Genomic DNA, 15,131 nt, shown 5'->3' on the forward strand with positions numbered 1-15,131 from the left:
CGACTAGAGCATACAAGTCGCAGTGGTGGGTGGTATAAGGTGCTTTAGTGACAAAACGGATGGCACTGTGATAGACTGCATCCAGTTTGCTGAGTAGAGTGTTGGAAGCCATTTTGTAGATGACATCGCCGAAGTCGAGGATCGGTAGGATAGTCAGTTTTACTAGGGTAAGCTTGGCAGCGTGAGTGAAGGAGGCTTTGTTGCGGAATAGAAAGCCGACTCTGGATTTGATTTTTGATTGGAGATGTTTGATGTGAGTCTGGAAGGAGAGTTTGCAGTCTAGCCAGACACCTAGGTACTTATAGATGTCCACATATTCAAGGTTGGAACCATCCAGGGTGGTGATGCTAGTCGGGCATGCGGGTGCAGGCAGCGATCGGTTGAAAAGCATGCATTTGGTTTTACTCGCGTTTAGGAGCAGTTGGAGGCCACGGAAGGAGTGCTGTATGGCATTGAAGCTCGTTTGGAGGTTGGATAGCACAGTGTCCAATGACGGGCCGAAAGTATATAGAATGGTGTCGTCTGCGTAGAGGTGGATCAGGGAATCGCCCGCAGCAAGAGCAACATCATTGATATATACAGAGAAAAGAGTCGGCCCGAGAATTGAACCCTGTGGCACCCCATAGAGACTGCCAGAGGACCGGACAGCATGCCCTCCGATTTGACACACTGAACTCTGTCTGCAAAGTAATTGGTGAACCAGGCAAGGCAGTCATCCGAAAAACCGAGGCTGTTGAGTCTGCCGATAAGAATTTGGTGATTGACAGAGTCGAAAGCCTTGGCGAGGTCGATGAAGACGGCTGCACAGTACTGTCTTTTATCGATGGCGGTTATGATATCATTTAGTACCTTGAGTGTGGCTGAGGTGCACCCGTGACCGGCTCGGAAACCAGATTGCACAGCGGAGAAGGTACGGTGGGATTCGAGATGGTCAGTGACCTGTTTGTTGACTTGGCTTTCAAAGACCTTAGATAGGCAGGGCAGGATGGATATAGGTCTATAGCAGTTTGGGTCCAGGGTGTCTCCCCCTTTGAAGAGGGGGATGACTGCGGCAGCTTTCCAATCCTTGGGGATCTCAGACGATATGAAAGAGAGGTTGAACAGGCTGGTAATAGGGGTTGCGACAATGGCGGCAGATAGTTTCAGAAATAGCGGGTCCAGATTATCAAGCCCAGCTGATTTGTAGGTGGTTAACCAATTTTTGTACTCCTTGGGTATGTGGAGGGAGTCTGGAAGGGCATCTAGGAATCTTGGGGTTATCTGAGAATTCATAGCACGGCTTTTGATGATCCTTGGTTGGGGTCTATGTAGATTACCTGTTGCGATTGTAAACATAATAAGATGGTGGTCCGATGGTCCAGGATTATGAGGAAAAACATTAAGATCCACAATATTTATTCCACGGGACAAAATTAGGTCCAGGGTATGACTGTGGCAGTGAGTAGGTCCGGAGACAAAACCCACTGAGTCGGTGATTGCGCCGAAAGCCTTTTGGATCTGTGGACTTTTCCATGAATATTAAAGTCACCAAAAATGTGAATATTATCTGCCATGACTACAAGGTCCGATAAGAATTCAGGGAACTCAGTGAGGAACTCTATATATGGTCCTGGAGGTCTGTAAACAGTAGCAATAAAAAGTGAATGAGTAGGCTGCATAGATTTCATGACTAGAAGCTCAAAAGACAAAACACAGCCATTTTGTTTTAGGTATATTGAAATTTGCTATCATAAATGTTAGCAACACCTCCACCTTTGCGGGATGCGTGGGGATATGGTCACTAGCATAACCAGGAGGAGAGGCCTCATTTAACACAGTAAATTCATCAGGTTTAAGCCATGTTTCAGTCAAGCCAATCACATCAAGATTATGATCAGTGATTAGTTCATTGACTTTAACTGCCTTGGAAGTGAGGGATCTAACATTAAGTAGCCGTATTTTGAGATATCATAATCTTTTTCAATAATGACAGGCATGGAGGAGGTCTTTATTCCAGTGAGATTGCTAAAGTGAAACTCGATCGAGGCACAGACACGGTCTCAATGGGGATAGCTGAGCTGACTACACTAACTATGCTAGTGGCAGACTCCACTAAACTGGCAGTCTGCTGACAGCCTGCTGCCTGGTCTGCACCTTATCTCATTGTGGAGCTAGAGGGGTTTGAGCCCTGTCAACGATTAGACAGCATGTTGTGGATGAGTCCCAGAAAGAGGGCATGTTATCTACATATTGTATCTTTTGGGTTGCACAGAAAACAGTTTTCAACCAGCGATTGAGTTGTGAGACTGTTGTAGAGCTCATCACTCCCCCTAATTGGGAGGGGGCCAGAAACAATTAATCAATGCCGACACATCTTTCTAGCTAATTTACACGCTGAAGCTATGTTGTGCTTGGTGACCTCTGGCTGTTTCATCCGAACATCGTTGGTGCCGACGTGGATAACAATATCCCTATACACTCTACACTCGCCAGTTTTAGCCTTAGCCAGCCCCCTCTTCAGATTCGTTTTAACGTCGGTAGCCCTGCCCCCTGGTAACTTACTTATGCGTTACATTTATTGTCCTGTGTAAGTAAAAGCAGGAAATGCATCACCTATGCCTTTACTGCCATTCATTCCAATTCGACAGGTTTTGGATTTCTCCCTGACCAAGGTGGCTGCCATTGTAACCATTCTGGATATTTGAGGGTTTATAAAAAATCCGTCTTGTAATTTAATAGGATCTCTATGGCCAAACCCCTATCTACGTCACTTCCGAAATTTGAGAGAGAAGTGAGATGGCAGAGCTGTCGCTATATCTCACTAATGTCAACATCTCTTTGGGGAAAACTATGGACGCTGAAAAGGTGCGATTGTGTCATAATTACAATTTTAGACCTGTTCTCATGAGTTTAGCCAATAAAAAAACAGTGTGTGTTGTGTTTGTTTTAGCTAGCGATCTAACGTTAATACTTCCTTGTAGCATCAGCAGCTAGCTATATATCTAGCTATCTCGAACATGAATAAATATGTGCATTCTGTAGGTTATTTGTTCACAATTATAACACAGACATAGCTGGCTATGAATCAATCACTCACAGAAACTGCTTGAAAAACCTGTTGGAATGTTTTCATTCAAATGGTGATTTACTAACCTCAAAATAACGTGAGACAAATGTAAACAGCCCTATAATGTAGCTACTAAGTTTTCTAGCGCTAACATGATAGTAAAATCCTGTTTCTACCAGCTGTAACCAGACATGTTTTGAGAATATACTGTTTTTGTTGGTGATGATGATTGACAGAGCTCCAATATGGTGAAGGAGTTTGAGAGTGTGGAGCTGGGAGACATAGGGATGAAGAAGCAGAAGGTGCCCCGAAGAACAATTTACTTTGCCAGTGGAGAGACCATGGAGGAATACAGCACAGATGAAGAAGAAGAGGAGGAAGTGCAAGCTTCTATAGCTGTTAAGACCTCAGCTGACCCTGTTAGTTCCTATGTCCTTATAAATTCAAATGGGACTTTACTCCATGACATGAGCTTGAATAGAATGAAATATTCCTGCATTTTGTTAACATTTTCTTATTGTGTCATCATTTTGTTATAGTCCAGGTTGACTTGGGGTCCATATTTTTTGTTTCACATGTGGAGAGTGGCAACCTCCACTATTTCAGGTAAATGTGTTATGTGTACTATACTAAAGATACACACATATGAGTGTCGTAATGTTTTGTGTCTTGGTAATACTGTGCCTCTGCCTTGTGCTTTCAGTTTGTGACTATCTTGGGGAGAGAATGGCCTCATTGTTTGGCATTACGTCACCTAAGTACCAGTATGCTATCGACGAGTACTACAGAATGAAAAAGGAGGTACGTTGTCTTGTCAATGGGGAAGCATCTACTGGCAGACCTTGGAATGCTTAATTACTACTGTGTTACCACTATTTTCACTACTTTTTACTACTCCAAGGTGTAGTTTAGTATCCCTGCTCCTCATTCATGTTGTGACTGACAGGAGGAGGAGGAGGAGGAGGAGAACCGGCTGTCTGAGGAGGCAGAGCGTCGTTTTGAGGAGGAGCGTGAACAGGAGATGCAGCAGCCAGCCATGGAGCAGCCGGAGGGTAAAGCCTCCTTCGTCAACGTCACCTTTGAGCTGGATCAAGATGCCACATCTGATGCCAACAGATTCCCTGCCCCCATCCCCACCTAACAGTTCAATTAAATGGACATCTTCACATTTCACGATGTAGCCTCAGCATTTTTGCTATAGTGTAGTTCTTATTTTTGTATCATATTGATCATGTTCTATTAATACTGTAAGTCAGACATGAGACAGAATACATATTTTTTAGTTGCTGCGTTGTCAATAACTTTTGTGTGCAATGAACATTGCTGTGCGTCAGTGAATGAGCACACACATTATAGATATGATGCTGATTTGAACTATTTGCCGGTTTAAGAGATCTGATACATTTTTTCAGGTACTTAATAACATTGTTATACAATAAGTTAGCAGCGAGATAAGTGACCTTTCTAAAACCATTCCAGAGGTGCATAATGTTATTGGAATAGTTTATTTATTTCAGTTGGAAATAGTTTTTTTATTTTCATTGTCAACCGTGACAATTTTCCCCTTAAAATACCCACAAAAATCTTATTGTTTTACTATGACTAGTTCTCCAGTACTTTTCAGAAAGGTCATCAAAATGATGTTGAGAACTGTCCTCCAGTTCTCCTTTAACAAAACTTCACATGTTGTTTGTTGGCATCTGTGCTCACACTTCAATCATTACTATTGTCCAGATCCATACATTTAGAAATAGTTTTGCTGAAGTTTATCTAATCTGCCATGATCCCTTCTGAGTGTGTGTATAAGGCTTGAGAAGGAAGCCCAAGGTAAAGCGAAACATGTTTAAAACATATCTGCTGCTTTTCTTTTGAACAGCAGTATTGTCAAGATGACTACTTTTCACAGTCCCCAAATAATATGAAATGCCACTTTATTAGGGCTGGTTGTATAAGGAAAATATTTTCCCATCCTACGGTATTCACACTACACACCTTTACCCAAGGAAAGAAAAACTGAAAGGCCAACATAATTATGTAAAATCATTTTATAATGTGTTAATGGAAAAACAGTTTAATTTGAAGGCTTTTTATAGTCATTTTTAGAGTAAAATACATAGCATTTTCATTTTCTATAGTATGTACACTACATTAATAAACATTTAAACAGGTCATACGACTGTTGTATTTCAAAGTCTTGACAAGTTCTTTTTAAAACAACTGAGTTCCCGTGAGTGTGTCTAGAATCTTTACCGTAACATTTATCTTCTTCTTGCTGAGTCTAGTAGTCCCCGGTTTGACTGAAGATTCATGTATCGTCAAGGTCAACTGTGTTGCTGTCGTTGTCATTAGCAACCAGAACTTCCCTGTTTTCATAAGTCCAGAATCCGTTGAGATCAATGAGGATGCTGGTTACTGTGTCTCCTTGGCTGCTGTTCACTAGATCCTGCAGTGTGATCTTGTAGGGATCCTTTGGCTTCACCATGTCAAAGATCTCATCCTGAAGGCACAACATTGCAACTTTTTTTTAAACAACTTATTAAAATCATTTGAGTTAATTATTGAAATCATTATTAAAGATGGAATCCACAGTGGGGAAAACAGCGCCACTGTCTGCCCCACAGCTGTTGTTTTTGTTTTGTTGAAGCAGAGCTGGGGAGCATCACGCATCATGGTAAAAGAAATGTCAGAAGATATGTTGCTGTTCTATCACGCATGCAATGACGTCTGACGGAAAAAACTGTTCTTTGCAGTAACTTCTTGTAATATTAAAGATTCCAGTTTTAAAAACAAAATACTAGTACAAATGAGAATGCAGTTTGAGACTGTAAAAAGCTTCAGGGAACTTCGATTTTATGGCATGACAAATTTGCATCAATGTAAAATTTGTATAAACAAACTCAGAATAGAGCTTGGGGAAACACTGAACACCTACTGAGCACGATACCTTCTACAAATGCTTGATGCCCACACTAATATGCTGACCAGAACAATCACGTTGTGTGCGTTCCAAAATAAATGGACACGCATGTTATTCAATAATTTCACCCACACTGCTCGTGCACGCCAAAATAGAAGTCAGTTCTATTTGTGACACTGAAAGCAGTGTAATTCCTGCCTCTCCCATCTCCTCATTGGTTTATAGAAGCATATACCCACGTGCCATCTCCTCATTGGTTATACCCACGTGGGCAATTGAACGATGAACAGGTTGGTGGGTCAGTTGTGGTAATACACCTTATTATGAAAGCTAGATGCCAATCGCCATATAAAGTCAAAAAAAAACCCTGGAAGGAGGAGAGATGACTAGAAATGATTCAGTTGACCGTTTTATGTGTGGATTAATTGTTGGAGTAGATGACCGTGTGTATTTCAGGTAAAATAACAACTCAACGTTTATATCCCAGGACAAATGAGCTAATAACAGCAAGCTTGCTAAAGTGGACAAATTTGCTAGCAACTGCAAGCTAGCTAGCTAAATTGCCATACATTTGTCATACTTTTTGACCTCTCTTCAAATTAATATAATTGCTTCAGAGTTTGTTGTGATATTTCAACCTGCGAGTTGTGAGGGTGTGGGGGGACAAAATCAATTTGCGCCCAATGGCTTTTGGGCATGGTGTAACCAACCACACAATATTTCTGGAGGAAATAGATACTTTAAGCTGATTTACAGTAACCAGTAGTATACTTCAGATTTACTTCCTCCATGGTGAATACGGTAACAGGGGACAAAGTCCATTTACCTTGACATCCTGGAAGGACACCGACTCCTGGCCATGGATTTTCATCTGCTCCTGAATGGCCTGGTGGAAAATACATGAAGCAAAAATACATGATTACAACAGTTTTCAGATGTAGATCAATTATTATTATTCTCATTGATTGTTTTGATAAAGTGACTTAATAAATAATAATTGTTCACAAAAAAAGTTGATAACTGATATATATATTTTGTTTTCTCCCCAATTTCGTGGTATCCAATTGGTAGTTACAGTCTTGTGTCAGCGCTTCAACTCCTCTAAAGACTTGGGAGATGCGAAGGCGAGAGCCATGCGTCCTCCGAAACACGACCCTGCCAAGCCCGGCCCACCACAAGGAGTCGCTAGAGCACAATGAGACAAGGACATCCCGGCCCGACAAACCCTCCCATAACCCGAATGACGCTGGGCCAATTGTGCGCAGCCTATTGGGTCTCCCGGGCACAGCCGACTGTGACACAGCCTGGGATCGAACCCGAGTCTGTAGTGATGCCTCGGCACTGCCATGCAGTGCCTTAGACTGCTGTGCCACTCGGGAGGCCCATGACAACACTTTTTATTCAGTGGGCAGGATTTCAGATGGAGAGGTCCCACTGTCTACTCTGCTGTCTCTATTTATCCCTCTGATGTCTCACCCTGAAGAAGTAGTTGAGTGCGAAGACATTGAGATAGCCCTTATTCTCCATGTCCAGCAACTTGAAGATGTACTGCAGCGCTGCAGGCTCCTTCCTGTTCTCCAGAGCCAGGACAAAGTCCAGGTACGTCTTATAGTCCTGTGAGAGACACATAGTCAAGACCAGATTAAGCATCAAATCATGTCATAACACATTTCGCACTTACTTTGATAAAATCTTAGAACGACTATGTGATAATGGTCTTATGCCATGTGAAATCTGAGCAATTCTGAATAAGAGTGTGTTTTAGATGGTTTCGTACAGTTCAAAGTCATTGTATTTGGTTAAAACTATTTTAAATTTAGACAAATAAAGAGCTATAAACCTGCAAGGAGAGTCTTTGCAACACACCAACATCAATCATCTATTCTAAGTGCGCACATGTATAGTAAAATAGGTCAGAACAGCAGGCAAGGTTCTTACCATCTCTCCGTCGTAGGTGAGGCACTCCTGGTACACGCGGTCCAGAAATATGCTGGTCAGAGTGCCAGTGCCGTAGCGAGACAGCTCCTCCTTACTGAGCATGCCGTTGTGGTCCTTGTCAAGATTCAGGTACTGACCTACAAAAGGGAACACATGATCGACCATCTTACCAAGAGGGCAAGGACAAAGATCATCTAGAATCTCTTTTTAATTTGAACATTCAGGTGTTACTGGCTTCAGATTAGCCTAATGTCTATGAGGCATTTTTTTTATCAAATAGCTGCTGCATACCATAAACTCTAAGAGCAGAGGGTGCAGAAAACCAGTTGGATTCCTGGCTCTCCTTGGAAAGCTCCTCATCTCTCAGCTCGAGTAGATCATCCAAAAAGCTGCAGGCCAAGATGTCTTGAATCTTAATTTTCCCTGAGAATAAACATGAATAAATGGAACAAGATGTTATTTTGTCAGAGCAGGCAGTGACAAACAAGTTATAGGCATGACAAAGGAGTTATAGGAATCTTACAGAAATATGCACATTTGACAAATATGTTTTTGGTTAGTTATCATAAGTAACAAACCAGTCCGTAGGGGATCCAGGAAGAAGAAAAACTTGCGGACAGCGGTGCAGACATAGAAGGAATAGAAGGACTTCTCCAGGCCATCCAGCTGAGGGAGTGTGGGAATCAGCTCTAAAATGTAGTTCTCCAAGTCCTATTACATTACAAAACATACACATATCATCTCGACAATAAGTCAAATCTGAATTCTAAACAGTCTGATGTTCAACCTATAGTGAATCTGGGGCAACCTGGACAATTTACACTCCAAAAGTCATAATATTTGTCGCTTTGCTGGAAAGAACAAATTAAATTAAATTGTATTAGTCACATGTGGTCGGAGGCAGAGCAGTTGCCATACCAGGCAATGATGCAAGCAGTCAGGATGCTCTCGATGGTGCAGCTGTTGAACCTGATCTGAGGACCCATGCCAAATCTTTTCAGTCTCCTGAGGGGGAATAGGTTTTGTCGTGACCTCTTCACGATTGTCTTGGTTTGCTTAGACCATGTTAGTTTGTTGGTGATGTGGACACCAAGGAACTTGACGCTCTCAAACTGCTCCACTGCAACCCCGTCGGTGAGAATGGGGGCATGCTTGGTCCTCTTTTTCCTGTAGTCCACAATAATTTCCTTTGTCTTAATCACATTGAGGGAGAGGTTGTTGTCCTGGCACCACACGGCCAGGTCTCGGACCTCCTCCCTATAGCCTGTCTCGTCGTTGCCGGTAATAATTGGCAAACTTAATGATGGTGTTGAAGTCGTGCCTGGCCACACAGTCATGATTACAGGAGGGGACTGAGCACGCACCCCTGAGGGGCCCCTGTGTTGAGGATCAGCGTGGTGGATGTGTTGTTACTTACCCTTACCACCTGGGGGCGGCCCGTCAGGAAGTCCAGGATCCAGTTGCAGAGAGAGGTGTTTAGTCCCAGGGTCCTTAGCTTATTGATGAGCTTTGAGGGTACTATGGTGTTGAACGCTGAGCTGTAGTCAATTAATTGCATTCTCACATAGGTGTTCCTTTTGTCCAGGTGGGAAAGGGCAGGGTGGAGTGCAATAAAGATTGCGTCATCTGTGGATCTGTTGGCGTCGGTATGTAAATTGGAGTGGGTCTAGGGTTTCTGGGATAATGTTGTTGATGTAAGTCATGACCAGCCTTTCAAAGCACTTCAAGGATACAGACACGAAAGCTATGGGTCGGTAGTCATTTAGGCAGGTTACCTTAGTGTTCTTCGGCACAGGCACTATGGTGGTCTGCTTAAAACATGTTGCTATTATAGACTCGGACAGGGAGAGGTTGAAAATGTCAGTGAAGACACTTGCCAGTTGGTCGGCGCATGCTCGCAGTACACGTCCTGGTAAACATTCTGGCCCTGCGGCCTTGTGAATGTTGACCTGTTAAAACGTCTTACTCACGGCCTCCCGGGTGGCGCAGTGGTTAAGGGCGCTGTACTGCAGCGCCAGCTGTGCCACCAGAGACTCTGGGTTTGCGCCCAGGCTCTGTCGTAACCGGCCGCGACCGGGAGGTCCGTGGGGCGACGCACAATTGGCCTAGCGTCCTCCGAGTTAGACCGGTAGGGATATACTTGTCTCATCGCGCACCAGTGACTCCTGTGGCGGGCCGGGCGCAGTGCGCGCTAACCAAGGTTGCCAGGTGCACAGTGTTTCCTCCGACACATTGGTGCGGCTGGCTTCCGGGTTGAATGTGCGCTGTGTTAAGAAGCAGTGCGGCTTGGTTGGGTATCGGAGGACGCATGACTTTCAACCTTCGCCTCTCCCGAGCCCGTACGGGAGTTGTAGCAATGAGACAAGATAGTAGCTACTAAAAACAATTGGATACCACGAAATTGGTGAGAAAAAGGGGTACATTTTTTATTTCTTATAAGCTTCCGGGTTAGAGAGCTCCTTGAAAGTGGCAGCTCTACCCTTTAATTCAGTGAGGATGTTTTTCCTGTAATCCATGGCTTCTAGATTGGGTATGTATGTAAGGTCACTGTTGGGACGACGTCATCAATGCACTTATTGATGAAGCCAATGACTGATGTGGTGTACTACTCAATGCCATCGGAGGAATCCCGGAACATATTCCAGTCTGTGCTAGCAAGACAGTCCTGTAGCTTAGCATCTGCTTCCTCTGACCACTTTTTTATTGATCTAGTCACTAGTGCTTCCTGCTTAAATTTTTGCTTGTAAGCAGGAATCAGGAGGATAGAATTATGGTCAGATTTGCCAAATGGAGGGCGAGGGAGAGCTTGGTATGCATCTCTGTGTGTGGAGTAAATGTGGTCCAGATTTAACATGCTGATAGAAATTTGGTAAAACGGATTTAAGTTTCCCTGCATTAATGTCCCTGGCTGGTGGGAGCGCCGCCTCTTTTGTGAGCATTTTCTTGTTTGCTTATGGTGGAATACAGCTCAGCTTCTGACTGTGGTGGTATGTAAAACAGCTACAAAAAATACAGATGAAAACTCTCTAGGTAGATAGTGTGGTCTACAGCTTATCATGAGATAAGGCGAGCAAGCGTATAACCAGACAACTGTATGTTGATAGTGTCGTCGTTCAGCCACGACTCCATGAAGCATAAGACTTTACAGTTTTGAATGTCCTGTTGGTAGTTTAAATCTGCACGTAGGTCATCAATTTTATTCACCAAAGATTGCACGTTTGCTAGCAGAATGGAAGGAAGTGGGGGTTTATTCAATCGCCTACAAATTCTCAGAAGGCAGCCCAGCCTCTGGCCTATTTTTCGCCGCCTCCTCTTCATGCAAATCACGGGGATCTGGGCCTGTTCCCGAGAAAGCATTATATCGTTTGTGTCGATCTCATCAGACTCGTTAAAAGGAAAAAGTATTCTGTCAGTCCGTGGTGAGTAATCGCAGTCCTGATGTTCAAAAGTTATTTTTGGTCATAAGAGATGGTAGCGGCAACATTATGTACAAATTAAGTTTTAAAAAATCAGTTACAAACACAAATAAATTAACAAAAAAACACCATTGGTTGGTTAACCAAAGGCAAAAGGGTCACTGAGAAGAACATGTCATAGAGAAGAACAACACCCTATAACCAGAGATGCTTCACAGGAGGGTGGTTCCTGCATCATGGTCATAGTAAATATCATCTTTCAGATCTCTGAAAAGCACAAATGGGCCGCAATAGGAATCATGAGAAAGTAGGGAAGGAATATCCCTATTTCACTAAGGAGCCACCAACACAATATTTTGGTGTAAAAGTAAAGTAGTGAGAGTGCTTACAGACTCACGGAGGTAGCCCTGTCCAGCCACGTCATAGAGACTCAGTCCTATCCTCGTCTGGTGAAGCCACACTGGAAGAAGAGACATCAATATCAAAATCAGGACAAGGCACTTATCGAACACTGTTACAAAGTACCAACTTCACTTTCCCACCAAACTCAACACATTTTCACTTAGGGCCCTCAAAAAGTATTGATGTGGGTTCGTAGACCCGCAAGCCACTGCGGCCCTCATGATGAGTTCCGATTTTTTGTGGCTCCCATCCTATTAAAGTTGCCCATCCCTGATGTATAACATGCCATTACACCAGACTTAGTTAGATAGCACATTTTATGTGATAATTTTCTTCTGTAGTCCCTAGGCAGAAAACAGCAATATAACAGTAATATACAATAATATACAATATAATGAGAATATTTTGTTTAAAGGTATCTGACATCTTAAGCGTAGGAATGTATTAATTTTCACATGACTGGTTTGTCTTCCGCCACTTTTTCATGTTTGCTTTGATGCTAGTAAAGGTACTACACTCTCTTGGTTGGCAGGGTGTTCCATTATCCAGATGCTCTGACTGAAAAAGTTGTCTGGCCAAATATGTTGGACCTAAGTTATGGATGACTTATGGATGCAAGACAATAGGAGACATGGATAAGAAACTGACCTTTTCTCATGACATAGTTAAAGAACTGCATAATTGATATCCTGCCATATGGATCGTTGTGGAGAAGTTTGGCATACACCCTGGCAGTGAAGAACTGCCTAGGAGCGAAAGGCAGGACAAAAAAAAACTGTTAGAAGAATTCTACGTTCCATTCCAAGATATGTCAAAAATGGTTAATGAGCTTAGTGTTCCATATGCTTGTGACACACATAGTCCTGGGGTGTATTCATTAGTTGCTCACCATTGCAAAATGTTTTACACTGCAAAAAAAACACACTTTGCAACAGAAACATTTACTCTAAACCAGGGATCATCAACTAGATTCAGTTGCAGGCAAATGTTTTCTTGAGCAGATGGTAAGTGGGCAGAAACATAATTACAAATAATTTGTAGACTGCAAATTTACAACAAGAAACTAATATAATATTAGACTAAAGCAAAATATTTTCAAAACTTGCTTACATTTGTATACAATCACATATCCTGTACCTCTCTCTCTATTATTCGTGGGAATACTTTGGAGCAGATTTACAAAATAAAAATTGCTACGGTGCAAAACGTTTTGCTACGACTAATAAATCCACCCCTAGTTTACACATACAGTATGTCTCATTATGGTATTCATGTTGCCTTTTCACACCAGCTAAAAACATGCTTTTGGGCTAATATGAATGTAAACAGTGTTAATTCTGCTCAAGTGATTAGCACAAAATGTGTGGCTCCAAAACGTAATATGCCGAGTACTCACTTGCACTTAACTCCTGCTTTTTCTCCAACCTTCAGAAAACTGTCATAGCTTATCATTGCCTCCTCTCCTGTCATGGGTGGTACTTGATGTTTGTCCAGCAGAAACCACAGATTCTAGATAACAGAAAGAAGGTGTAGGTTAAATAATTAGGTTTGATTACTTTAATAGTGCCATGGACTTACCAGATTCCAGTGCTTGTAAATCTTTCCATTTCACTAAATAGTTGTTTGATCGAACCAGATGTCAGTCTCACCTGTAACTCCTCATTGTCCAGAAGCTCCCGGCTCTTCCTCTGCAGAAAGACGGCTCTGGACTCCTCTCGCAGCTTCTGCAGGAGAACTTCATCCTCTGCAGGAAGCTATAGGGATCACACAGATATATAGAAGACTTCAGAAAGCATGATTCTTTCAGCCCCTCACAAAAGCACTTCAGTCCTGTTTGGCTCAGTTGGTAGAGCTTGGTGCTTTGCAACTCCAGGGTTGTGGATTCCATTCCCACGGGGGAAATGTATGCACTGATTCTGTAAGTCGCTCTGAAGAAGAGCGTCTGCTAAATGACCCTCACATGTATTTTAAATTGACACGTTGTGAATATCACAACTGCTATAAAGATGTCAAAACACCCCCCAAAAATGATCTGATTAGTCAGCTAGAATGTTTGTCAGAATGTTCAATTGCCCTGTAGTAGAAGCGTGGAATGTTCCTGTAGTTCTCTCTGTTGCCTCCACCCCTCCACTCTGTGTAGTATTTAGTGAAGAGTGCTGTCTCCTCTGCTTTCTTCTCCTCCTCAGTCCTCTCATCTGAACAGAAATGGATACACGTTGACACAACAAGGCTTAGTGAATGTTCAATAATTGAGTGGGTAGATTGCTAGTTATCTAGTTTTTCTAAACACGAAAATAAATAAGTAGCTAACTAGCTATTCATAAATATGACTAGCTAGCTGAAATGAGCCTAACGTTAGCTAGCTAACTTGCTATCTAAATAAACACAACAGATCTAGCTATGGACGTAGAAAACCTTTCTTGGAGGATGCCAATCTTCTTTTCAAAAGTTCCTTCCAGTGTACTACCGTATCGTTTGACATTTTAACTTATCTTTATTCCTAATAACATGAAAGCAAGCTAATCAATGTTATGATAACTTATTTTTTCAGCTTCTCTGAAATGTCTAAGCAATCGTTAGCTCGCTTGGGATTGGTCGGTTTACGACTTCTTCTTATTCGGTGGGGTTTATCGGCGCTTGGCATCCAATATTATGGTGCATTACCGCCACCTACTGTACTGGGGGTGTAGACCAGAGACGGAGAAACAAAATTCTACCTGCCCCATTGCTCTTAAAAAATATAAAATATTTGAGACTATATCTAATGACGTTCTAATCAATATACTCTTTCAACTCATTCCCTGTATCCCCTTCTCCAGCGTCACTACAGACCCTGGTTCGATTCCAGGCTGTATCACAACCGACCGTGATTGGGAGTCACATAGGGTGGCGCACAATTGGCCCAGCATCGTCTGGGTTTGGCAGGGGAAAGCCGTCATTGTAAATAAGAATGTGTTCTTAACTGACTTGCCTAGTTAAATAAGGGTTAAATAAAATAAAATAAAATAATTAAAATTTTCCCTCATACTTGATCTGCCCACACTGTAGCAAAACATGCTCCACCATCTCTGTTTCCTGGCAACAATCACACTTTCCTGTTGGATGCTTTCCTATCACATTTAAGGACTTATTCAACAGGCTGTGTGCCACCCTTAATCTTGTAAAAATAGCCTCCTCTCTTCTATCCCTTCCTCCCATCCTCCCCTCCCTGACTTTCCTCTGTATTTGAAATAAATGCCTGCCCTTAGTATCTCTATTCCACTGCTCCTGCCATCTCTGCAGCATCACTGTCCATATCAGGCTTTTTGCCTCTGCCTTGCTCATTGAAACTACAACATCAACATCCCAACCTCTAACGGGACCCAAGTAAACCTTCTCTGTATACCCATCTGTCTAATCCTGCAATGGGTTT

The 15,131-nt window shown here is 42.6% G+C and overlaps 2 protein-coding genes across 2 annotated transcripts; one reads left to right on the forward strand and one right to left on the reverse strand.

Moving 5' to 3' along the window:
- Positions 1-2,690: 2,690 nt before the first annotated feature.
- Positions 2,691-5,215, forward strand: fam177a1 (family with sequence similarity 177 member A1). Its single transcript, XM_035751948.2, has 5 exons — positions 2,691-2,844; positions 3,283-3,465; positions 3,586-3,652; positions 3,750-3,847; positions 3,993-5,215. Exons 1-5 carry the CDS (start codon positions 2,776-2,778, stop codon positions 4,185-4,187), a joined length of 612 nt encoding a protein of 203 aa, XP_035607841.1. The 5' UTR covers positions 2,691-2,775; the 3' UTR covers positions 4,188-5,215.
- On the reverse strand, positions 5,074-14,327 carry ppp2r3c (protein phosphatase 2, regulatory subunit B'', gamma). Its single transcript, XM_035751947.1, has 12 exons — positions 14,135-14,327; positions 13,793-13,914; positions 13,369-13,473; positions 13,116-13,228; positions 12,368-12,465; positions 11,707-11,777; positions 8,480-8,612; positions 8,193-8,324; positions 7,902-8,038; positions 7,440-7,577; positions 6,790-6,849; positions 5,074-5,543 (listed from the first exon to the last, which is right to left on the reverse strand). The coding sequence occupies exons 1-12, from the start codon at positions 14,199-14,201 to the stop codon at positions 5,352-5,354; spliced, it is 1,368 nt and encodes a 455-aa protein (XP_035607840.1). The 5' UTR covers positions 14,202-14,327; the 3' UTR covers positions 5,074-5,351.
- Positions 14,328-15,131: the final 804 nt, after the last annotated feature.

The sequence above is a fragment of the Oncorhynchus keta genome, chromosome 35 (assembly GCF_023373465.1).
Source record: "Oncorhynchus keta strain PuntledgeMale-10-30-2019 chromosome 35, Oket_V2, whole genome shotgun sequence".
Classification (NCBI taxonomy): domain Eukaryota; kingdom Metazoa; phylum Chordata; class Actinopteri; order Salmoniformes; family Salmonidae; genus Oncorhynchus; species Oncorhynchus keta.

Bases quoted from the DNA above. Each gene is read 5' to 3' on its own strand.
- fam177a1 (XM_035751948.2), top strand. From the start codon at position 2,776: ATGGCAGAGCTGTCGCTATATCTCACTAATGTCAACATCTCTTTGGGG. The intron at 3,466-3,585 runs GTTAGTTCCTAT...ATTTTGTTATAG, and splicing joins TTAAGACCTCAGCTGACCCT to TCCAGGTTGACTTGGGGTCC. The intron at 3,848-3,992 runs GTACGTTGTCTT...TGTGACTGACAG, and splicing joins ACTACAGAATGAAAAAGGAG to GAGGAGGAGGAGGAGGAGGA.
- ppp2r3c (XM_035751947.1), bottom strand. From the start codon at position 14,201: ATGTCAAACGATACGGTAGTACACTGGAAGGAACTTTTGAAAAGAAGA. The intron at 13,915-14,134 runs GTTTTCTACGTC...ATTTCTGTTCAG, and splicing joins ATTGGCATCCTCCAAGAAAG to ATGAGAGGACTGAGGAGGAG. The intron at 13,474-13,792 runs GCAATTGAACAT...TGATCCCTATAG, and splicing joins TTCCACGCTTCTACTACAGG to CTTCCTGCAGAGGATGAAGT.